This window comes from Astatotilapia calliptera, chromosome 18 (assembly GCF_900246225.1).
Source record: "Astatotilapia calliptera chromosome 18, fAstCal1.2, whole genome shotgun sequence".
Taxonomy (NCBI): domain Eukaryota; kingdom Metazoa; phylum Chordata; class Actinopteri; order Cichliformes; family Cichlidae; genus Astatotilapia; species Astatotilapia calliptera.
The window spans coordinates 29401031-29426636 of NC_039319.1; the positions used below are offsets into that span (position 1 = coordinate 29401031).

Below are 25606 nucleotides of genomic sequence, written 5' to 3' on the forward strand. Positions count from 1 at the left end.
AAATCAAATTGCACAAGATTTAAACAAAGCAGTTGGGGCAGGGATAGCTCAGTAGGTAAAGTGGTCGGCCCATGATCGGAAGGTCGGCGGTTCGAATCCACTTAACGGCTACCCTGAGGTACCCCTGAGCAAGGTACCGTCCCTACACACTGCTCCCCGGGCGCCTGCTTAGTGGGCTGCCCACTGCTTCACTGAGTGAATGGGTCAAATGCAGAGAAAAACAAGTAATTTCCCCATGGGGATCAATAAAGTATCCATTATTATTATTATTAAAGGTAACTATGAATCTCATGGATGACAACCCATGATTAATGTCGATTGAAATTTATGCAAAAGTAATCTACGTTTGTAAAAGCCATCCCCTTTGTTTTTATTATAAAAGCCTTTCACTTTGTTTTTGTTTGTTTTTTAAGTAATGTCTGTAAAATGGCCCTGAGTAAATTAATAACCACAGTGTGGCTTCAGCTTTTGAATCTAAATCAGCGCTGACACAAGCTGCACTATTGTTTGATGGTTTCCAAGAGTGAAAAAGGCCTTTGCTTTCCTTTATGGGTGGCTCTATTATCTAACTGCTCTGTCTACAAGAGGACCGGCATTGTGGTCAGCACAGATAACAGATAATATGGAACGCATGGAAATAGATGGATTATATGGACAGGGTTTAGAATGTGTTTATTGGGTGGATAAAATGATGGGATTTTCATTGCTTGGCATTCGCTCTTTTAAGCCCCTGTCATTGGATTTAACAGAGCTCTCTCCTCTTTCTCTGCCTGTGTCCATCATCTTCTGTCTTTCCTCTTCAGATCTTTGTATTGCATTATATTACACCCTTCATTTTCTGCCTCTCTGTGTATCTCTTTCATGTTTTCTCTCGCTGTTTGTGTATCATGTTGCTTCTCTCAGTCGTCCTCTGTTCTTTCTTAATGCAGCAGTCCAGTCAGTCAGAGAGATTAGATGGTTAGAGAGCAGTGGATTTATGACATTACCTGTTGTTTTTTAGACCCAAATAGCCAAAATGCATCCTTTAAAGCATCTGAAAATATCAGGTCACATTGTACAACGAGAGTTGATCATTATTTAAAATTACAAAATGACAGAGTGGTACACTTCCCATCTGTTCTTTCATCCAAGTGAAAGTTCCAAGTGGGGCTTTTAACTAAAATTGTCATAGCTAGGCTCAAGTGTTGGAATAGAGAGCTTTTACCTAACTTGCTATTTGCTTGATTTGAATTATAGCTCAAATTGTCCTCTTATTTTGACACACACGGGCCTACGTTCCCACTTATTGTAAGATTTGAATTATAGGCCTAAAATGGCAGCAGCTGTGACAGGTACTGTGGAATACAGCCTAATAGACTCATTTTAAAGTTAACTAGAACTTCTACAGCCCTTCAAAATTCAGACATTTTATGGTGGTTTTGTACTGGTTTTGAAGAATGCATTGTTAATATGCTTCCATACAGTATAATGTGAACCCTCAACATCTCATCTCTTACTTCACATGAGTACATTTAGAATTCTTAAAGAATTTTTGCTTATTTCCAGATCAATATTTGTATTTTTTCCACAAAGTTTTAGCTTCTCTTCTTGTAAGGCCACCTTTACTTTAAGCCAACTTTCTTCTAATTGGCTGTCCCTCATAAACAAATGGTTTAAACAGCAGTTGGGTTGTTGCATTACAGATATGGTGCTTTTCAAGTCCTACCTAGCCCACTGGTTATGAGGTAGCAGGTCCAAAACTCTGTTCTAGTAATCTACCTGTCACCCTTAAAACAATTTTCCAAAAGGTAAACATTCACAGGCTTAAAATTGAGTTTGTTAAGTTGCATTTTAAGAAAATAAGGAGTAAATCCATGTCCTTTGAAAAACGGGCAGTATAAAAAGTAGTCTGTTGTCTCTGGTCTAAAGTAGCAAGAGTCTCTCAAGATGTTGTCCCCTTTATGCGGCTTGTTGGAGCTATCCACAATACACTCAGTAAGTATTAACTCGACAGGTAACAGTGTGTATTTGTCCTGGTTTTGGAAATAAATGGCCTGGTAATTACTTCTAACTAATTAGTGTATCCAATCTTTCCAGTCAGGTTTTAGCCAAGCTTGTTGGGAATGAGAATGGAGCCTTTCTGCATTTGACTTTCACACTAGAGGGGAGGTTTGTCTCATGTTATAATCCTAATTTTACAAGGTCAGTTGTTCTTGCTTCTAAAAATAGCCTGGGGGGAATTTTGAGATAATCCGGTATTGTAGCTGAGCACTTTTGCAGTAAACAACATTGTCCTTAACTTCAGATCATTTCATGTCAGATTCTGTAATATCATTGTGTTTTGTGCTCACGCAGCAAAATTGTTGCTTTTTCATTGACATGTATAGTCTTGTGCTTTTTCTACACCCACAGTATATATATATCTAAGGCTAATGTTTAAGTTTGTAGTATTTAAGCTCTGTATGTAACACAAAACGAGCCACACTCACACGTGCACACACGCACTGTATCATTAGCACTGATGAAGTACTATGCAGTGACATGACCCGCAGCAGGTAAGATGATCACGCTGTCAATTAGTCTTCTTTTGCTCCACTAATTATACTGTCAAATTTCATTGATGCACAATAGAGATTCAATGGGAGACAAGCACCAGTTCTCTCTGTTTCCTGGGCCAGAAGGCACATGAACTGTTTCAGGTAGTGAACACTGACTAGATATAGCTGGTGGCAAGCAGCAGAAAGAACTGCAGAGGGAGAGATGAAGGATAGTTGCAGCTCAGGTGCACCATGTCATTTTCCATTAAAATCACACCACAGGCAAATTTCCAGGGGGCTGTTATAGTCACACATCAACATCTTAACAATGTCACTGTGATGTTAGCATTTACAGTCATGTGAAGAAAAAAAATAACAGGAAAGCTGTCTTGCACATTCCTGTGAAACACTAAATACACCCTCACTATTTCCATAGGAATTAAAAGTAGCAGCCAGGTACCGGTAATCAAAAGCAGCTGATTAACTGGTCATCGACACGTGTGGTTACTTCTATAAAAGCAGATGTTTTGCCATTTGTCTGGTCTGGAATATTCAGGTTAAGGTAATGGTACATCTAGACTCATTTACCATGTTAAATGTTACATTTCGTGATGTTACAATTAGAAAAAGACTGAACAGGTATGGCTTGTTTGGAGTTATTTCCGAGAGGAAGCCTCTTCTCTCTACAAAGAACATGGCAGCATGGATAAAATTTGCAAATCTGCATCAATCAAACCACAAGACTTATATATCCAACAATGTCCTCTGCACAGATGAGACCAAACTGAAGATGTTTAGCCCAAATGCACAACTTCCTGTTTAGGGAAAACAAAGCATAAACGCAGCACAAACGCCTCTACCAACTGTCAGCACGGTGCTGGAGGAGTGATGATTTGGGCTTTTTTATCAGCCAAATGAACTGGGCGCCCTGCAGTCATTGAGTCAGCCATGAACTTCTCTGTATACCAAAGTATTCTAGAGTCAAATGTGAGTCCATTTGTCTGACAGCTGAAATTGAGTCATGTAACAGCACTATGATCTCAAGTAGCCAGCAAATCTAATGGAACAGAATGGCTGAAATATAAATGCTGCAATGGCCTAGTCAAATGAATAAATGAATGCCCACTAATCTTAATGAACTGGAGCAACTTTGTAAAGAACAGTGGGCCAAAATTCTTGCACAACGATGCGGAACACTGATAAAGCTTCAATATTTATGCTGTTTTTGCTGCTGAAGTGGTTCTATGAGCTACTGAATGATGAGGTGTACTTAGTTTTTTAACTAGTTTATTAGTCTTTAAGCCTTTCACGCATAGTGTTCACTACAGTGGACAGCTATTCAAAGGCTGTTTTCTTGTATTTGTGACAGTGTCAATGGTATATTTGCACATAAACCACTACATTGGACACTGATGTGTCACCCCATACCCTGCCACCCACTCCAAAGGTGTTGTTGTCCACCTGAGCGGACGTGTAAAAAAGTCTTTGAAAAGTACATGTTTAAAAAAGAAGTTCAAAAATCTTTTTTTCATGCCTAAAGATGAATAAAAAGATGTAAGAGAAAAATCCTGATTAAGGTTGGCATAATTCATGCATGAAAGGGTTAAAAAACTTTCTTCATCACATGACTAGAAGTAAAAGCTATCTCTGTAGCCTAGCGTGGCTGTGAGAGTCTTGCTTACACAGCCTTAGGTTCGAATAATCTACGCGTCACCCTTCCCCGGCATGGTCTGCAATTCCACTGCTGGGGATGTGGACTCACCTGCATGGCATCCACAATCACGCCTAGCCGGCTTTAAAATCTGTACTGGGTCCTGAGATTGGGTTGTTGTTGGTGTGTGTGGCTGGGAGCCGCAAAGCTAAAGCCAAGTAGTGTTGAAACAGCAACCGAGTGAATAAAGTATATGCTGAAAAGCCTTAATGTGTGGACGGGTCTGCCGTGAGTTATTTACAATCACATTTCGACCCTGATTCATGATCGTGTGTTAGATTAAGGATTTTTAGATGCTAGTCTCATTGTGCATATTGTACTCCAAGATTGAGCTTTGATTCCGATTCCTTCGTTTAACTCATTACTTATCTCTGCTCCTGTCCTGATAATGAAGAATAAAGTTCTACATTTCACCCAATTCTGACAAAAATCCAACACCCTCTGGACTATTTTATATTCCAGCTTCAGCCCCGTGTTGATATAACCACTTGAAGCTAACACCACTTGGCCTCTTCCCTCAGTTTCCAGCAAGGTGTCTACATGAGCGCTCAGCTTGCATGGACTTTTACTTGCATCACATCTTGGCCATTGGTAAATAATACACATTCATCTCCACTCAGGCATATTCAAGAGCAGTGAGGCATCATTTTGACACCAACAAATGTAGGAAAAGTATGTGAGGACCAGCCTGCTCTACTCTTAAGAAAACATTGACTCAGTCTGTGTCATCAGTACTGCCTGTCGGAGCCCAGACCGGTCATAATAATCCTCATCATCCTGCCCCGTCAAAGGTGTTTGTCTGATATAAACACACTCCATCCTCCCAGATATGGGGCTTTAGTCTCTCTCTGCTTCCCTGCTTTGTGTAATGCATTTGTGTGCTTTGCGTGCTTCCAAGACTTGTGTCTGTGGAGGAGTGTTTGTGCAAGTGCATGGCTGTGTTTTTTTGGGATAATAACGTCTGATGGATGAGGAGTCTGCTATGCTGACAAAAGGCCCCATTAACATATACCGCTTGGCTCCCTCTCGCAATCCGTCATACACCACATACACCCACAGAAAATGCAGGTAATCAATGGGAAGATTTAATACCAGCCTGTCTCCTAAAAATTACGTTCCCATGCAGCTAGACTGTATTCCCAATTACGGTTTAAAGTAAAAGTATTGTCTCGCCAATAAAATACAATGTAATGTAAAAGCTCTACAAGCACTATTTAAACATAACAGTGTTGTAGATTATCTAAGGTTCAGCTATCAAGTGGAACCATCCTTGTTTTTAATTAGTTTTATCTGACATTTTCACTTTTAAATTCAGTTTTCATTCACTGGTTAGTAGAGCTGGGCAATAGAACGATAACGATATGTATCGCGATATAACTTTTTCTCGATAGAAAAATTAAACTATCGCGATAGACCTCGCCGCTCTTGTCCTCTTAAAAAAAAAAGAAAAAAAAAGAAAAAAAAGAACAGCCAATCCAAATTAAGTAGCGCAGAGCCGAACCAATTACAGCCGCAGCGTCACGTCACGTGACTTGTTATGTACAGTACAACTGCCAAGCCGCACATGTGTATTTGTTTGGGAAGCAGCCAGCGACCGTACCGCCCGGGTAATGGAGGAAATGAGTGTGCCGACTAGAGAAATCAACCGAGCGTGACCAAAGGTTACCGAAGAGAAAACAGATGATGGTTCCAATGCCGGAGAGATTGTCGAACGGAAGAGCCATAGAAGTTCCGTAGTGTGAAGGTATTTCGGCTATTTCAAGTCTGACAAAAAACAGAGTAGCGTGCACTGTAAATTGTGCTGAAAGCAAGTCTGGAAATACAATTGTCATGGCTACTGAACGGACCCACGCGCAGACAGTTCTTTCAAGGAAACAAAAAGGGGATTTATTTACAATAGGGATCACCTTAGTGCAAAATATATGTACAGTGAGTTGGGAGGGGGTCCAGGGCTCCAGGGAGAGAAGGGGGGGGGGGGGGGGGGGGATCCACACACACGCTTCCTCTTCCACTCAGTCACCGCCACCGCTCCTCCGCACACACGCACTCCTCTTCAGCCGCACTCGCTCCAACACTCCACACACTGCCCCACTTGGACAGGTCCGGTAATTCGGTCCAGAATCTACAGACAGAAGGTCAAGGTTAGTTCCACAACATAAAACACGTGTAAGCGATTCTTCTTTGAATATGCCGCGAGCACGAACTCAGGTGGTTCGACGTTCCAGCGGTGAGCTGCTCTGTGCCACTGCCTTAAATAGCAGCTGGGGAAATCAGCCAGATCAGCCGCAGGTGGACACCATCCACAGGGGTGCGTGGGCCAAGAGTGAGAGCCCGTAATGAGCTCCACCCAGGCAGAGAGGAGGAGGAGAGACAAAAAACTAAAACTAACAACAACAAAACCTGTAGCCAGCGTGGGCCAACCAGAGAGACACGGGGACCGTGACAGTACCCCCCCCTCAACGGGAGCCTCCCGGCGACCCACCAGGCTTATCCGGATGAAGGCGATGAAAGTCGGCAACCATCCCGGGATCCAACACAGCGGAGCGGGGAACCCAGCAACGTTCCTCAAGGCCATAACCCTCCCAGGCCACCAGATAGTGAAGACCCCTCCCGCGACGGCGAGAGTCCATGATGCGGGAGATCGTGTAGGCACGGAGGCCACCAATGACCCGAGCGGGCGGAGGGGGCCTGGAAGGAGGGCACAATGGACTGGAGAGACACGGCTTAATCTGAGACACATGGAAGACATTGTGTATCTTCATGTTGCGCGGCAACTTAAGGCGAACAGAAACAGGGTTTATCAAAGCAGCAATTTCAAAAGGCCCGATGAAGGTTGAGGTGAGCTTCTTCGATTCGGCATGAACAGGAACGAAGCGTGTGGACAACCAAACCTTTTGACCGATGGTGTACTCAGGAGCGTGAGTGCGGCGCTGGTCAGCCAGACGTTTGTAGCGTTCTTTCGTGCGCAGCAAGGCCGCACGGGTGGCCCTCCAAACCCGGCGACACCTACGAAGGTGAAACTGGACCGAAGGGACAAAGTGCTCACCTTCCAGAGCAGGGAACAGAGGAGGCTGATACCCCAGGGAGGCCTCAAACGGAGATTGCCCTGTAGCTGAAGACGTCAGGCTGTTGTGGGCATATTCCACCCAGGACAGTTGGTCGCTCCAGATGGTTTGGTTGGAAGCAACTATGCAGCGCAGAGCAGTCTCCAGCTCCTGGTTAGTGCGCTCAGTTTGTCCGTTGCTCTGTGGGTGGTAACCAGAGGAGAGACTGACCTTGGCTCCTAGCGCCGAGCAGAACTCCTTCCACACACGAGAGGTGAATTGCGGCCCACGATCCGAGACCACGTCCTCCGGGATGCCATGGAGGCGGAACACATGATGCGTGAGATGCCGAGCCGTCTCCAGGGCCGTCGGGAGCTTGGGGAGTGCAACAAAATGCGCAGCCTTTGAAAAGCGGTCAACAATAGTCATTATAGTGGTGTTACCTGCTGACTGTGGGAGGCCGGTAACAAAATCCACCGCGATATGGGACCACGGCCGAGACGGTGTGGGTAAAGGTAGCAGCAAGCCGGCCGGAGGTTGATGTCCCAGCTTGTTGCAGGCGCAGGTTGAACAGGCAGAGACGTACTCCCGAATGTCTCGTGATAATGTGGGCCACCAGAAGTAGCGCTGAAGGAAGGTGATCATTCTGTGTACTCCTGGGTGACATGTGAAGCGGGCAGTGTGAGCCCAATGCAGTACCTGAGACCGAGTGGCCGATGGAACAAAGAGCCGCCCCGCTGGTCCTCCTCCAGGGTCTGGTTCGGCCCGCTGAGCCTCACGAATGGCCGACTCGATTTCCCATGTTATGGCACCGATGGCACAAGCCGCTGGCAGGATAGGTTCAGGGTCCCGCCTCTCCTCAGACACCGAGAACTGACGTGATAGGGCGTCCGGCTTCACATTCCGTGAGCCCGGTCTGTAGGAGATTGAAAAGTTAAAACGGGTGAAAAAAAGAGACCACCTAGCCTGTCGGGCGTTGAGACGTTTTCTGTTTGCAGGTAAGCCAGGTTTTTGTGGTCTGTCCATACAATGAATGGCAGAGCTGTGCCCTCCAACCAGTGCCTCCATTCCTCCAAGGCCAGTTTTATAGCCAAGAGCTCCCGGTCTCCCACATCATAGTTGCGTTCAGCTGGGGAGAGACGGCGAGAGAAGAAGGCACAGGGCCGTAGCTTACCCTCCCGCTGCTGCGAGAGCACGGCGCCGACCCCCGAGTCGGAGGCATCCACCTCCACAATGAACTGGAGTCGCAAGTCGGGCTGGGCCAGGATGGGTGCAGTGGTGAATCGGTCCTTGAGCTGTGCGAAGGCCTTTTGGGCCACCTGATCCCACTGAAAAGAGAACTTAGGAGAGGTTAAGCGGGTCAAAGGCAGAGCGATTTTACTGAAGTCCCTAATGAACCGGCGATAAAAGTTCGCAAAGCCGAGGAACTGCTGAAGCTGACGGCGATCAGTTGGTTCCGGCCATTCCACAACAGCTTTGATCTTGGCCGGATCCGGTTTGAGGTTACCCTGGTCAATTATGTAACCCAGGAACGCCACTGTTTGAACGTGGAATTCACATTTCTCCCCCTTTACAAAGAGTCTGTTCTCCAGCAGCCGCTGCAGGACCTGTTTCACATGGGTTACATGTTCGGTTTCAGTCTTAGAGAAAATCAGGATGTCGTCCAGATAGACGAAAACGAACCGATCTAGGAAATCACGGAGCACGTCGTTAACCAACGCTTGGAAGATGGCTGGAACGTTCTGTCATGGCTACTGAACGGACCCACGCGCAGACAGTTCTTTCAAGGAAACAAAAAGGGGATTTATTTACAATAGGGATCACCTTAGTGCAAAATATATGTACAGTGAGTTGGGCCAGCGTGGGCCAACCAGAGAGACACGGGGACCGTGACAACAATAAACTGGTGCATGCGCTACGTCCACACGTACCCGGGTATTTTTGAAAACGCAGATTTTTCTATGAGTTTGCACCTTTCGTCCACACGTAAACGGCGTTTTTGGTCACTGAAAACGAAGATTTTTGAAAACTCCGTTTTTGCATTTACGTGTGGACTAGAAAAACGGAGAAAACGCAGCGTCAAAGGTGTGCGCATTTTTTGACGTCACACTGTGCGCCACGTTATTGTTTCGGTGAAATGAATTTCTACAATACTGTTACTATTAATTCTACTCTCCGCAGTGTTTAAATGCTTACACATACACACAGTTACTGTCCCTCCACACATACGACTCGGTTCTGCTTCTATGCCCCAGCTTTGTTTACTTTTTCCCACCGAGGCTTCTAGACTTCTGATTGGCCAACATTTCTGCACGGTTAGGAATCTAGCTCCACCTGCTGCTTTGGCATGTTCATAGCAGCGTTTTCCTTCATTTCTCCCTTTATGTGTGGACGGGATTATTTTTTAAAACGGAAACGGAAAATCTCCGTTTTCAAAAATACCCGTGTACGTGTGGACGTAGCCTCAGTCTCTGACTGGAAGCGCTAATTCGTCATTCGGCTTTTGTCAGACTAAAGTAACTGTTAAAACTGTTTGAAAAGCTAAGCTATACAACAAGGAGAGATTGAGAATTTCCTTTTAGTTCTCAGTTTATTTGATATTGACAAAAGTTAGTCAATTTTGTCTGTTCTTCTGTAAAACAAACTAAGATTTATTTTTAGAATTAATATTTTGTTTCTAAGTGGAATTGACAATTTAGTCTGTTTCGTTTGTTCTATTTTTAAACTTAAACGCTTTAGCGGCTGCCTTTTGTGTAGTTTGAAATATTTGCCTTTATTTATCTGAAAAAGTCTCATGTTCCTTAAGTACATCTACCCTGTTGAACTTATTATGGGAAATAAATATTTAAATAAAAACAAGCTGCTGATTATTTCACATTTTACTTGTGAGCAACGGCACATTTAAATCTTACAAATATCGTTATTTGGCTTATATCGTGATATATATCGTTATCGCCTGAAATGGAAAAAAACATATCGTGATATGAAAAAATCTTATATCGCCCAGCTCTACTGGTTAGGTGTAGCCACCACAAGACGAATAGGTCATGGTTTGGGTTCAAACGTGCCCTTTCGGTGTTAACACCATTCGGGTTCCCAGCTCAATGAGCAGAAGAAGTGAGTAAGAACATGCATTTGCAGCCCAACTACTGGGTTGGGCTGCCTTTAACTCTTCATGAGCTTCAACAGCGTCACCTAGTTACTGCAGATTAGTCAGCTGCACATTTGTGATGGAACTCTCTCATTTCACCACGTCCCAAAGGTGCTCTTGAATTGAAATGTGGTGACTGTGGAGGCCATCTGAGTACAGTGAGCTCAGTGTCATGCTCAACAAACCTGGTTGAAATCATCTGAGCTTGTGAAGGCGTGTGTTATCCCATATTCTCATGGGTACACTGTGGCTATAAGGGTATGAGGTTTGATGGGGAGATTGATACCGCTTTGAATTCTGTATGCTAACAAGAAAACTAAAACCAGCAGATTATTTGCTGAGCAATTAGCTGAGGCCAGTTGGCAACTGTTTTAGGCTCCTTCCAGCCTTTGAGCTAAATTAGTCACTTACTGCTTCTAACTTCACCACAAAGACATGAAAGTCCATTTTCATAAGAAAAAATTGTGAAAAGTCATATCTCTTTGTATGTTTTTACATATTGTTAGTGTACACTATATTATAGTGTCATTATTTTACCGTTTTACCTTCCTTGTTAGAAGTAATTAGGAAGGGCAGGTTTAGAAATGAGTATATCAAATGGACAACTAAGGTTGAGTAGTTTGGTTAGTGAGGCAAATCTGACATACTTGGGCGTGTGCACTGGAGGGACAGTGGATGTACTGGACCTTTATCCTTTTTGATGTGGAATATGGAGCTGCCAGGCAGGCGCCAAAGAGAGACCACAGAGAAGCTTTGTGCATGTAGTGAGAGAGCTCATGTAGAGGGTTTGAATACTAGAGTTAGGATTAGAGGCAGATGATCCACTATGGAGTACCCTAAAGGGAGCAGCTGAAAGAAGGAGATCATAGTAATTTTAATTTTCAGGCTCAGAGGCACAGAGTAACCTTTGGGAATGTCAGTCTTATCAACAGGCGGTTGGTCATCCAGGAATTGAGGTGGATAAGGAACTTTTCCAAAAGTAGAACTTGAAGCCCTCGAGCTCGTTTCAGCAAACAGGCCTCAAAGGAGAATACAGGAAATCGGAATTACCAAGAGCCTTTAATCCTTGAGCAGGAAAAACAACTTGGAAATGATACTTTTACTCAGAGTAATAAAACAGTAACACTGTACTTAATACAGTACATGATGTGTAGTCACTCCACTTGTTTGCTCTACTGAGCCTGTAGCCTACTTACATGGGTAAATGTTATTATTTTGGTGTTATGTCACGTATTGACACAAACACAAGGGTTATTTAGTGTGTGTGGATTACAAAGGTTTAAATCTTGTTGATATTGATTTACACTGAACATCTTGGCGATCATAATACAATGGAGGTTTTCTGAATTTGTAAGATTAATAGGAATTTACGTGCTCTGGTGTCTAATGTCTTCTGACAAATATCACTGGTTGGGGAGTTACAGAGAGAATATACAAGAGGAGTCTTCAAAGATTTATTGGACGTTGCTACAGTCGAAAGCTGTATAGAATTACTGTGTGTGTGTGTTTGTGTGTGTGTGTGTGTGTCACAACAAGAATACCACTGTAAGTAAACACTAAAAAACAGCAATATAGTTTCTCATATGTTTGTTTCAGGGTGCCAATCCACACAAAATCACAGGCAGAACCGCCTTTACATAGCCATCAAATATCCTGAATGAACTAGCAAACAAATCAACAAATTAAGTGCGTAAAAGGAGCTGACATGGTTGTGTACATGCTATGTAATGAAATTCAAGGAGCAAATATTACTTCTCTGCTACCTGGTAGGACAGAACGAGAGGGGAAATAACAGGAGAGAAGAGGAAATGAGTTTGCGTGAGACTTATAACCACGCACTTGTATGACAACTGAAACAGAAATGCGTAGGCCTGTCAGCATTGTTTGTTATATGTAACATTATGGCTGTGTTGAAACACTAAATGGGAGTCTGTGTGAAGATACGTTATTGGCTGCCAAGACAAAGCTGAAGACGGTCTGTAAACACAGTAAATGCACAGGGAATTTCAGGAGCAACGCCGACACTTGTGAGCAGCATTGGTACTCCGTGCTTTATCTGTTGGCACTACTGCGTACCAAATCAGTGCAGATGTGTATGGAATCTTATATTTTTTTTATTATTGTGTTTCACTGGTGCAGAAAAACAGGCAGACTTCTCTAGTCCTATTTGAACTGATGTTTTCTCACCACCCTTTTAGTAATATTTCTTATCTCCAATCCCTTTGTGCTTACCCTTCTGAAATCATTCCCATGACAAGATAACACTGTAGAGGGATAAACAAATACCCCAAACAAGTTCACAAAAAGAGAAATTCAAAAGCAACCTTGTTTTCACTTTGATAATAAGGCATTTTGGAGTGTATGTTATTGGTTTTGAGAAGGGTCTCTGTTCCCAAGGTACTGAAGAATCTGAAGTCTGTATGTTTTCATCCTTCAGCGAAAAAATAAGAGTTCAAACCGTAGAAAGCAGCATTTTGTGTGGTATTCCCGTTTTTATCGCAAACCTACGCAGTGGACATGGATGGGAAACACAGTTTAAGGCATGTGTGGCTTAATGGACTACCGTCAATCTAAAAGTATCCCGATGGTGCTCCACCAAAGAACAACATTTCACAGTATATTAACACTTTTTTTTTCTTTCTCTCGTTTGTCTCTTGCAGTTCAGCAGATGAGAAGTTTCGCTGGAATAATCAAGGTAATGGGACTGTCTTATTCACTGTTTGTACTGTAGCGCTGCGCTTTGCTGGTTGTGCTTATTGCATTGTAATCTCGTCCTATATAATATTATATATATTGATGTAGTTCTTTAGAAAGTACTGCGGTGGTCTTAAACCACCCCAATAAAGGTTAGTTAACAATAAAAGGGTGAGATTCTCTCACCACACCTCAAACCATCTGACAACTGAGTAAAGCAGCATTTGCAAATAATTCTGAGTATTTAGTTTAACCTGTTCAGGGTGCCAGATGGGATGTGCTTTCCATAAAGGACAATGAGAATCAATGAGCTTTTAGGCAATTTGAAAGTCAAATTAAGACACTTCTCCAGGCTTGACAACTTCTTTGACGGCATTTATTAGCTGAAGAAATACCTCCCATGCGTGACACTTAGGTCTCCCTCTCTCTGCCTCATTGTCAGTCACGCTGAGTTGTATAGGAAGCGCGGAGGTCTTGTGGTTTAAACCCTCCACAGTGAAAGTTTTCAATGTCTGCCGCGGTCTTTATCCATCCCGCTATGCGGGGGGGGGGGACAGATTTAAAAATGACTTTTAGCTTTTGTTAGTGAGGGTAAGAGTAATTCTAGTGGAATGCTTCAGACACCCCTGGAAATACTTCACCAACAGCATCAACATCATCAGTCTAGAATTGTGTCAGTTGAAGTCAATAAAATCTGCCTCCTAAATCCACTGACTAAGTCCTCTACTATTACCGTTTCTCTTCTGTCTTGATAAGAGATTAATGCTGCTCCTAAGACTCATTTGTAAGCTGTTATCCCCCTTGGCAGCCCACTTTAACTTGAAAACACTGGGCATGTTATCAGCCTCTTTCTGACAGACAAATGGCTGGTATCTAAGTACAAGGTGGACCTCAAGATTTGTTGCTGGATTATCAGTTAGGCCTTTACCCTTGGCCCATTGATCGCCATTGCATGCTGCTCTGTGTCACTGTGTAAAGCCACTTCTTGGGTAACTAATCTGCAGTTAAATGACAATGATTTTGAATATTTTTTTGTTGAAACTTGTCTAGAATTGTGTTATAGTCTAAGATCCAGTTGCTTATATTCAAAGGTGGGTTTCTGGTTAAAGGATGAGTTGAAAATGAAAGGTTACAAACACAATAGACAGAAAGCAGAGACAATGAGAGTCATTGGGAGTCTGCATGTGGCTCTTCATTTGCTAACTGTAAGAAATAGTGTAGTCACATGATGTGTAAGTGTATGAATTTCTGCTCATGTTTGTCTCCTGTTCTTCCTGCACGTGTAGATGGACAGAAGGACATAGAGGAGGAGCTGACAACAGGCCTAGAGCTGGTGGACTCCTGCATCCGATCGCTCCAGGAATCGGGCATCTTGGACTCACAGGACACTTCTACAGGAGACAGTAAGATCAATGTTGTGATGATGAGAGTAGAACGAGAAACGATTCTTCCTCCTTTTTCTTTCCTGAGACGGCAAAAAGAAGCATATCTTGGAAGAGGAAAGGTACAATCTAATCAAAACCAGCGAGGATGGTTATTCCCAGAGAGCCGTAGTCTCCAGGTTTTGGTTGATTAACCTGTTGAATGTGTTTGAGTTCACAAAGAAAGTGCGCTTCACAAAAACAGCCTCCTCCACTAGTGAGGAAGCATGGCAGTGCAGCAGTATGTTTAGTCCTCCTTTGAATTAACAGCAACCTTTTTAATGAAGCCTGTTCAAGGTTCAAGGTTCAAGGTTCATTATTTGTCACATGCATAGTTATACAAGTATAACACACAGTGAAATGTAGCCTGACACGCTCCTCGACATGTGCAAAAATTGGGGGGGGGTGTAGAGGAAGAACATTATATATATATATATATATGTATATATATATATGTATATATATATATATACATATATATATATATATATATATATATATATATAGTATATACACTGGGTGAATGTGCAGTAGTAGCAGCAAGCAGGTGAATTCTGTACATTAATATGAATAGACATCTGACTATTTTACAGGATAGACAATATAAACATATTTAAAATTAAAGGAATTTGAAATGTACATTGTGCCTTGGTTTAGAGTGTCTGGAAGAGTCCTGTCTCAGTCAATTATAGATGATGTGAGAGGGCGGGTGTGTGTGTTTAGGGCCCGGATGGCTTGGGGATAGAAGCTCCTCTTGAGTCTCTCTGTCTTTGCCCGGAAGATGCGGAACCTTCTACCAAATTGCAGAAGTTGGAACAGTTTGTTGCCAGGATGGGACGGGTCCTTCAGTATCTGCGCTGCTCTAGTCCGGCATCTCCTGGTGTAGGTGTCCTGAAGCGGGGGGAGAGCAATCCTGCAGCAGCGTTCTGCTGTACGGATCACTCTCTGGAGAGCTTTTTGGTCCTACACACAGCTGTTCCCAAACCACGATGTCATGTTCTGTGTGAGGATGCTCTCCACAGCGCCTGTATAGAAAATCCTGAGGATCTTTGGAGAGACCCTGAACTTCCTCAGTTGTCGTAGGTGATACAGGCGCTGCCTAGCCTTTTTGGTCTGGACCTGAATGTGGGCAGCCCATGTCAGGTCTGAGGAGATGTGGACACCAAGATACTTGAAGGACTGCACCCTCTCCACTGGAGCTCCATTGATGATAATGGGCTTGTAGCTTGTTACATGATGATCTGTACTCAGGCTGATTAGTGTCTCCTCACCTAAATGCAAAACATGTTTTCTTTCATTACCGTGACTGCTGCGGTCAAAATACGGCTTCTTTCAAACATAAAAGTTTAAATCCACAGAATCTGTTGCAATAGTATGTTAGTGTGCCAAAGATGAATGCAGCTTTCATTGAATTTTTTGTTGATGACAAGTTGCCTTTCTGTTCTTGTATGACCCATATACCTTTTAGCCTTTGAACATTAAGAAGTTGAATAACATTGGCAATTAAAGTGAAAACAGATTCATTTTAAGACTGGATTTAAGTTGCTACTTCTATTTATTCTCTTCTTAGCTCTGATTTGGTCCATAGAAGGACTTATTTGTCTCTTTATCTGCTAAGTTCCTTGAAAACTTAGAAACAATTGCTAGAAGAAGAGGTTGTGCTGCTTTTTAATGTGAAGTTTAAAGTAGTTTGTCAGAGCACTCAGTGAAACCGCTCTCAACCTTCTATACTTGGTCCCAGGGATGCTACTGGGTGTTACTCTATATTCTACCCCATGCGAGAGCGGTAGCTGTCAGGAGACATGCAGTGTTGCCAGTAGTTTGATATGCTAATCCATCCTTGCTGAGGTGTCAGCTGTCCTGCTGTTCACAGTACAGAGAGGTGAGGCACACACACCAACATGCAGCTAAACAGCACAGACACATTAAGCTACATATATCCACACACTGAGCGCTGAATGAAAACACGGAAAAGTTGTAGAGGTGTGCATGCACAGTATTGTGCATTAACATTCACAGACGGATGCGACACAACACAAACAGGAATGTTAATTTTTCAAATGTAAAATATCAGTTATGCAATGTGTCACTCACTGGCTAATCAAAAGAGAGAAAGAGTGAATGGCAGGTCAGCCACAGACAGGATAAAGGCAGTGCGGACAACAAGAGGGTGAGTAGAGGAACAACAGAAGCAATGATGTAGTCAAACATACAGCATTAATGAACTCATATTGGTGTGTTAGTGTTAGGAAAATGGGACAAATGTTGTCTTTTTCTGTTCTAACGACATATCTGAAAAATTAGTTTACAGTTTACTGAATAATCTAAGCATGGGATGAGTGTGAATGTTTACAACATGAAACATTTGGGTTTTTCAACTATTTAAAATGGCTTCTATAAGTATTCATATGCTTCCGCCTCTCACTGTAAAATCCAGCTGTCTTGATCAGTAAAGAAAAACAACTCACACAATTGTAGACTGATGATGTTTTGCTATAAATGGAATAACACATTCTTACTAGGATTACTTTCAAAGGAAATAATATGTCACGACTTAGCTAGTTACATTAGCAACACACACACACACACATATATCATTACTAGCGCATCTAGTGTGTAGTATATGAATCCTGTTAAGAAACTTGCATAGATGCTAATGGATGTTATCGGCTAACTGAATTGAAAAGAATTGAGTATATCTGGGAAATCATTCTTAATGTCAGTCTTAGAATGTATATACTGACATTGTCCATGTCTTTAATATGCAAGCTGCATAGCTAGCCTTGATACCTCTATCATAATTCTTTTATTGTATTTTTTTATTCAGGCGGAGACTTTAAGCCAACTCATTCAATGTTAGCTCAACTTGCTAGCTAGCTCTGATGATAAAAGCTGCGATTGATTTAGAGTTGCTGTCTAGAAATGGTAACTCTCTGAAATCAATCACCAATTACGTGGGAAATTACTCTAATCGTGGCAAATAATTGTTTGCTTGTGTTAAGAAAACACTGTTTATTAGCATGATTTAAAATGCACCAAATTTACTAGTGTGTTGCGCTATGATAGAGCGCAATGAAAAGATTGAATTTAAGAGGTGGGAACTCAGAGATTTTTGTGACTGACCCTTTTGCATATGTATTTCTGGGAGCTTGTTTTTTAAGGTACAAAAGATAGCGAGGAGAATATTTAAATCAAGCGCGCAAACTGACTTACCAAGGTTTGTGACGTGTGATTTACTGCTAGCTGCTCCAACATTTAACGCTGAAAAAAAGCCTGTTGTGTTTTTGCTCTTGATATTGAAACGAACTGACTCTGCCCTTTTTTAGAAAACCAGAACAGCTTTTTTAACTCACTCGTAAAACTAAACTAACCACACAGGGCTGTTTGCCGGTTGCACTTACATTTTTATTTTGTCTCGTTTAGTTAAAAGTACACACTACTCAATGGCGTGTCCAGCGGGGTGGCCTGGGGGGGCACAGGCCACCCCCCCAACCAGACTGGCCACCCCAGGTGCCACCCCAAAGGCAAAATAATAAAATTCAATCAAATATCAAATGTCCGATTATGTTTTCACGGTGACGCTCAGATATCCGAGTGTAAGTGAATGCAGCATCGGCTTCTGCGCTATGTGCATCACGTTACCAAAGGTAGGAGAGCCAAGCGCGAAAGACGGCACTGCAGGAAACAATTTTTCGGTGAAAGAAAATGAGGACAGAATAAATGTCCCGGTAAGTAATATCAAGTTTGTTGAGTTTAGTAAACTAAGGTGAAATTAGAATACCAAGGAAAAAATAACACTTAAAGAATTATTGCAGCCGTCGAATATTTCAGACAGTATGCTACAGAGGGCAGCTAACATTAGAGTTATGAGTTATAAGATATAATCTAAGTCGTAACATTGCTGTATGGAGCTGCAGATTTGGTTGCAGGTTAACATAGCTGGACTGGCCATCGGGCATACCGGGCATATCCCCAGTGACTTATTTTTTTTTGTAATGGCATGAACAATGAGAGGTGGTGGATTGGCCAGATGCAGGTCGATGTGTAGAAATAACTCCGTTGTTTGGTGGTGGCTATGACGGGGCTTCCACAGAGGCCAGCAGGTGGATGAGGGAAGGGGAGGCAGGAGGAGAGACCCGAAGCAGCCGCCAGTCCGAGTGTCAGGTGAACTGAACTTCAGGTAAGAAGTTATGACCTGCAGTCTATCTGGGTCAGATATAAACTAAGTTTAGGTGGAGTTTATTTTCATGTTGCTGACTTTTTACTGTCAGTTGCAATAACTCATACTGCGTTTTAGCCAGCTGGGTGGGTGCTATGATGTTACTGATAGTGAACTTTATTTTATTCATAAGGTTAGTTAGTAGAGTTGCCAACGGCTCCTTAAAAAAATGGAATGGTCCCTCATTCAGAGAAAATATTACACGTTTGGTATTGAGCTGAGAAGAGACGCAGTTTGTCCCGAACTTTAGCTAGAATGGAAAAAAGACACAAAGCTGGATTTATTCTGTCTTTATGCTGCACAGCTGCCTCTTCTTCTCTCATTCTCTCCCCTGCCTCTCCTGTTGCTACTTCAATCATGAAACTGATCAATGATCAGCTGATCGGCTTTTCTCTCTTGTTTATTTATTGCCCACTTTGCACCAGAAAGAGGAAACCAGCGGATGTCGCGCTAAACAACAGCAGCACGTTTAAGCTTGATCAGCTGTTGTTAGAATGTATTTAATATTAATTTCTAGTATCAGCTGTTGTTTGCTGGAGCCACAGCTGTAAAGCTGCTGGTCATGATATCGGTTTGGATATGTGGTGAGAGGGAAACATGAAGGTGAAACCAGGAGATGTCCTTACTGAACCATCAGAGCTGAACAGGTGATGGAGAAACAGGTTTACCTTTTAGGTCACATGAATGAGTTGAAGGGAAGTTATGAACTGTTTCTGAGAGACAAATAACACCAGGATCCTTTTTTTATGTAGCTGACAGCTGGTAACTGTGCAGGGGCGGGTCTAGGAAAGTTTTGCCAGGGGGCATGTAGGGCATTAACAGGGAAAGGTGGGCACAAAGAAATACTTTTCTTTCTTATTCTCATTTAAAATACCTAGTTTTTATTAAATAATTATCTAAATCTTACAACCAAAGTTTTTATCTGACGTAAAATGTATAGAAATCATACATATACCAACAAGACTGTACATCACTGTCACAACAGGGTTTGTTTTCAGTCAAAGTCTTTATGGCTTTAATACCTGGTGGGTCGGTCTGTAGTAAAAATGCCCAATTTTTTTGTCCCAGTCCAGCCCTGCAGGTTATACTGGCAGTGTCACCATGCCAGCTGACTGTATTTTATCATCAGCCAGTGTTGTTCTTGATCAATATTACTAAAGTTTACCATAAGGCAGCATAGAAAGTATTTACTTGCTTTCAGGTTTTATTCAAATGTTAGTCTTTTCATTTGTTTCCCCACTTTTTTCCTGTTTCAAAATCAAACACCAGTTTGTGAGAAGATTATCTTCTTTTTTTAATAAAGTTTTACATTGGCTAATTTGTCAATTGTATGTTAAAAATGTTCGTATTTTAATATTCAAAAATGTTTTTGCCCAAAACATATGTGCACTATATGTCAGTAAAAATACTATGTAAATATTGATGTCCTTGACTGCTGAGTAAACACTGACAAAGCACTGATTGTATCTCTTGTACTTTATCAACGCAGTATCTAAAAACTTTGCACCGTAGTGGTTAAAATCTCATTCTAATAAGAGTTAAAAGTGCATTTGGTTATTAGGTTTATAGGATTATTGAATTATGGTTAAGGGTTGGTAGAATTTTTTTTTTAAACATTATCTGCCAATTAAATCTGCCACCCTTCTCCAAATCTGTGCCCCTACCTGGCCCCCCCAACAAAAATTTTCTAGACACGCCACTGACACTACTTAGCACACAGCCAAGCACATGCATGCATAGGAAATATAATACCTGTATGACAAATGAAGAGATGTTTACATACGCCCACACACACCTGTAACCCATGCCCACTGGAGCAGCAGAATCCATGCCTTTTACTCGAGCTGCTGAGCAGATTAATGTGACACAGCAGCAGAGTACACTGAGTGTCTTCACGCTGCTTCATGCTGGTGTTTGCGGCTGTGTTGCAAGCAGCTATTTGGGACCGTGCATGCAGTTTCATTTGTGTTGCAGACTCGACGTGCCTCTAATGGGCATCTAAATATAGACCACCTCATGAAATATTAAAACATGTCAATCGAGAAGTCTGGTCACGAAGAAAAGCTCTTTGGGTCTGCGTGCATGACAGAAAAGAGAAAAGAGGTCAGAATGTGCACAACTCCGTAGATGCAGGTATACAGTGGGGCAAAAAAGTATTTAGTCAGCCACCGATTGTGCAAGTTCCCCCACTTAAAACGATGACAGAGGTCAGTAATTTGCACCAGAGGTACACTTCAACTGTGAGAGACAGAATGTGAAAAAAAAATCCATGAATTCACATGGTAGGATTTGTAAAGAATTTATTCGTAAATCAGGGTGGAAAATAAGTATTTGGTCAATAACAAAAATACAACTCAATACTTTGTAACATAACCTTTGTTGGCAATAACAGAGGTCAAACGTTTACTATAGGTCTTTACCAGGTTTGCACACACAGTAGCTGGTATTTTGGCCCATTCCTCCATGCAGATCTTCTCGAGAGCAGTGATGTTTTGGGGCTGTCGCCGAGCAACACGGACTTTCAACTCCCGCCACAGATTTTCTATGGGGTTGAGGTCTGGAGACTGGCTAGGCCACTCCAGGACTTTCAAATGCTTCTTACGGAGCCACTCCTTTGTTGCCCGGGCGGTGTGTTTTGGATCATTGTCATGTTGGAAGACCCAGCCTCGTTTCATCTTCAAAGTTCTCACTGATGGAAGGAGGTTTTGGCTCAAAATCTCACGATACATGGCCCCATTCATTCTGTCCTTAACACGGATCAGTCGTCCTGTCCCCTTGGCAGAAAAACAGCCCCATAGCATGATGTTTCCACCCCCATGCTTCACAGTAGGTATGGTGTTCTTGGGATGCAACTCAGTATTCTTCTTCCTCCAAACACGACGAGTTGAGTTTATACCAAAAAGTTCTACTTTGGTTTCATCTGACCACATGACATTCTCCCAATCCTCTGCTGTATCATCCATGTGCTCTCTGGCAAACTTCAGACGGGCCTGGACATGCACTGGCTTCAGCAGCGGAACAGGTCTGGCACTGCGGGATTTGATTCCCTGCCGTTGTAGTGTGTTACTGATGGTGACCTTTGTTACTTTGGTCCCAGCTCTCTGCAGGTCATTCACCAGGTCCCCCCGTGTGGTTCTGGGATCTTTGCTCACCGTTCTCATGATCATTTTGACCCCACGGGATGAGATCTTGCGTGGAGCCCCAGATCGTGGGAGATTATCAGTGGTCTTGTATGTCTTCCATTTTCTGATGATTGCTCCCACAGTTGATTTTTTCACACCAAGCTGCTTGCCTATTGTAGATTCACTCTTCCCAGTCTGGTGCAGGTCTACAATACTTTTCCTGGTGTCCTTCGAAAGCTCTTTGGTCTTGGCCATGGCGGAGTTTGGAGTCTGACTGTTTGAGGCTGTGGACAGGTGTCTTTTATACAGATGATGAGTTCAAACAGGTGCCATTCATACAAGTAACGAGTGGGGGACAGAAAAGCTTCTTACAGAAGACGTTACAGGTCTGTGAGAGCCAGAGATTTTCCTTGTTTGAGGTGACCAAATACTTATTTTCCACCCTAATTTACGAATAAATTCTTTACAAATCCTACCATGTGAATTCCTGGATTTTTTTTTCACATTCTGTCTCTCACAGTTGAAGTGTACCTCTGGTGCAAATTACTGACCTCTGTCATCATTTTAAGTGGGAGAACTTGCACAATCGGTGGCTGACTAAATACTTTTTTGCCCCACTGTATGCAAATGTGCTCAGTGTTCATGCATGAGATCACGGGGGCAGGTGGGATCCAAGTGTGCGTGTGTCTGTTCACTCAGCTCTGAATAGATATTAAAATGTACAAGCAGAGACCTTCTTACAGGACCCCATTACTTTCCTGCTACTACACTAATACACCCCTATCTTTTCCTACACACACTCACTTACATCAGACGGAATGAGTGGAGCCTTTAGTGTCATGCCATATGAGTAATAATGTATTTATGAGGCCCTTTGTTTCCTTAAAGGCTCCACTAGCCATATGAAACACACCTAAAGTGGCAAAGAAAAACTGTGGAAAATGTCCCCTGGCTTTGTACACACACATTTGACTCTTGTGTGCATGAGAGTGTGTGAATTGATCTCAAACAGGCCTGGAGTACAAATTCCTTCATTTCACTATGTGTGTGTGTGTGTGTGTGTGTGTGTGTGTGTGTGTGTGTGTGTGTGTGTGTGTGTGTGTGTGTGTGTGTGTGTGTGTTTTAAGCCTGTGTATGCATATACGTGTGTACTCTCGGAAGATGAGCATATTGGACACTGAGGCCTCGACCCAGTAAACTCAGCCAGCACCCTTAGCTTGATATCACATTTTAAATTATGCAGAATCACCAGCTACTCCGCCTGCAGCCATTCTCTGTACTTTAATGTGACTTTTCACTTTGGTCGTGCTTTATTTTGCAACCCTTTTATCCAGAGTGACTCCTTTTGCTGTTAGCTGCTGGCCTTATCTGCCTCGTGCAGTGTTTATGGACCGCCGGCACTAAGATTTCTCTCTTCTTTAATAATCACAAACAAGCAACGTTTCTTGGTTTTGTCCCGTGCGCCGTTCTTGGTTTGATTCTTAGACTGCTGGCAAAAAAAGTGACACAAGCGGAGATTAAATGAACAGCCACTGCTGACAGAGGACAGCTCAAGAACTCCTTTGCGAGTACTGAGTGCTAAAAATTTAATAAACATGGGTGCAGTCAGTTATTTTGCCAGGATAAAGGGAACGTAATCGAGTATATCTGCTGATACATGCATGCAACGCTGCAGCTACAACGGGACACCATTTTTTTAAAATACCTTATTGGCTAAAAAAAGTTTAATTTCTGTAATTAAAGCCGTTTATTAGGAACATTATTGCTATCATCACCAAAGTGAATTAATCAAGGTTGCATCAAAAATGAAACAGCACTTTAATAAGAGCGATGGGAGGGTTTTGGCTGTTGTACAAGCAGCTCCCGCCCTCCTCTTCCCAAATTATTCCCTTAACATTCTCATTTGATGCTTTCTAGATGCTTTTGTGATTATGGTTCATGCCTCCGTGCCGCGTGAGTCTGTGTTATGTGTCACAGTCTACGCATGTTTGCATGTTTACACTGGAAATGAAATGGTCCATGTGCAAATCACAAGACTGCAAACGCTTTAGAAGCCCTAATGAGGCTGCATGTAAAATTAGCAGTGAAGCATTTAATGTCATTATGCTTTGGCTGTAAGATAGCGTAAACCTGCTGTTAACCTATTTAACTCTGCTCTAACGCAGTCGTCAGCTAGTTAACCCTGCCTCTCTTCCTGACTCGCTATGCCATTCCCTATTAAACATGGAGACATAAAAATAGCATCCATGTAGATGCATTTTAAATGTTGTTCCAGACACCTAAATATGTCTTGGCCAATAAGGATTATGACTTTTTGCGTCACTTGCTCCATTTTTGTATTATTTGAAATGCTGGTCTAAAACTTTTATGTTCACAAATTGGCTGCTGTCATAAAAAATAAAGTGTTATGATGTGGAACGACGTGTTAAGACTGGTAATGTGTAAAACTGATTTAATTATCACTGCGATGCTACTTTGTGTTTGTAGAGCCTTAATAAAAAATACAACAAAGTAAAAGGTCTTAAATTTGTTTTTTATTATTTCTAATCATGATGGATAAACTCTTGAGAGATTGAATCAACCCTTTAAATGTAAATCTAGAACCTGTTATGTATGCTTTCGTGTCAGTTCAAAGGCTGTTAAGACTAGACTATTATCTTATGAGGTTAAAGGTCATTTAGCGCATTTACTATTTATAAAAGTGTCCAAATACCTGTATAAGCTCGCCTTGTAACAGCTGAGGGGAAGAAGCACTAGTCAATCACAAGATTATATTTTGTAGTTCAGTATTTGGGGTTGTTCTGTAGTGTCTGGGTCTAGAGTGTTGGCAGTGGATCCTTTGCACATTGTCATGAGATGATGTTTTAGTGTTGTTGATGATGGCTGGATCTAGTCAAACCACTATTATTTTTTTTCTCCCTGAAGACTGAAAGCAACTTCCATTCTCTTACCAGTTAGTTCACACAGCCAGCGGAGGGTTAGCTAAGCCTGACGTTTAAGCAATTTTTTATTATCTTACCTTCAGTTAGCTTGGAGCTGCTGGTTTTCTGACCCTGTAAAAGTCAGCATTCAGTAAACTGGCATCACAAAGCAGCATTTATGAAGTAGTTGGGCTTTGAAAATTCACTCCCCATGGTGCTTAGTGAAGGTAATTCATTTCAATATCCAATTGCAGAATTAAAGTGTCTTGGTATCTTTAAAAAAATCAACCAGGACCTGTGGAAAAGTGCTGGTCTTAAAGAGGGGAAAAAAACCCCTAAAACCAGCACTCTGTTGTTAATTACACCGGCGCTGATAGACTAATAGAGGTGAGCGATGTCTTGCAAACTTGAATCGTTCTGCTTGTGCTGAAAAGTTTAGCTAAACTTTTCAAGCCAATGCCAGCAATAAAATCACAGTCATCCTTCTATTCGATCAAATCACATTATGAAACTATTCAGAGAGAATGAGGGAGGTGCTTGTGCAGTACCTTCCTGACTTTGTTGTTGGCAGTTAGGCAGATAGCTTGGCTCGTGCTAATTTCTAATGAAGGTGTTGTGTCCTTGCCATAAATGACTATTACTACGGCACTGCTGTGCCTTCTTTTGCCTACTCCCTAATTTCCATAAAGGGGCTGCAGCAGATGGGATCTTATATTTGATTATTTTTTAACGCCAGGCTCCATTCCTGATGCAATGCTCCCATTTTTCCAGACATGCGACTGACATGAGGAGTATTCTAGCTCGTGA

At 42.3% G+C, this 25606-nt stretch overlaps 1 protein-coding gene across 10 annotated transcripts in view; it reads left to right on the plus strand.

The window, feature by feature from the left end:
- The window catches only part of ctnnd2b (catenin (cadherin-associated protein), delta 2b), a 240231-nt gene that overhangs the window by 116922 nt on the left and 97703 nt on the right, over positions 1-25606 (plus strand). For all 10 annotated transcript variants that reach the window (XM_026149115.1, XM_026149114.1, XM_026149116.1 and 7 more), the window contains 2 exons: positions 13083-13117; positions 14403-14519. In XM_026149115.1, coding sequence (XP_026004900.1) covers positions 13083-13117; positions 14403-14519 — 152 coding nt within the window. The remainder of the gene's footprint in view (positions 1-13082; positions 13118-14402; positions 14520-25606) is intronic.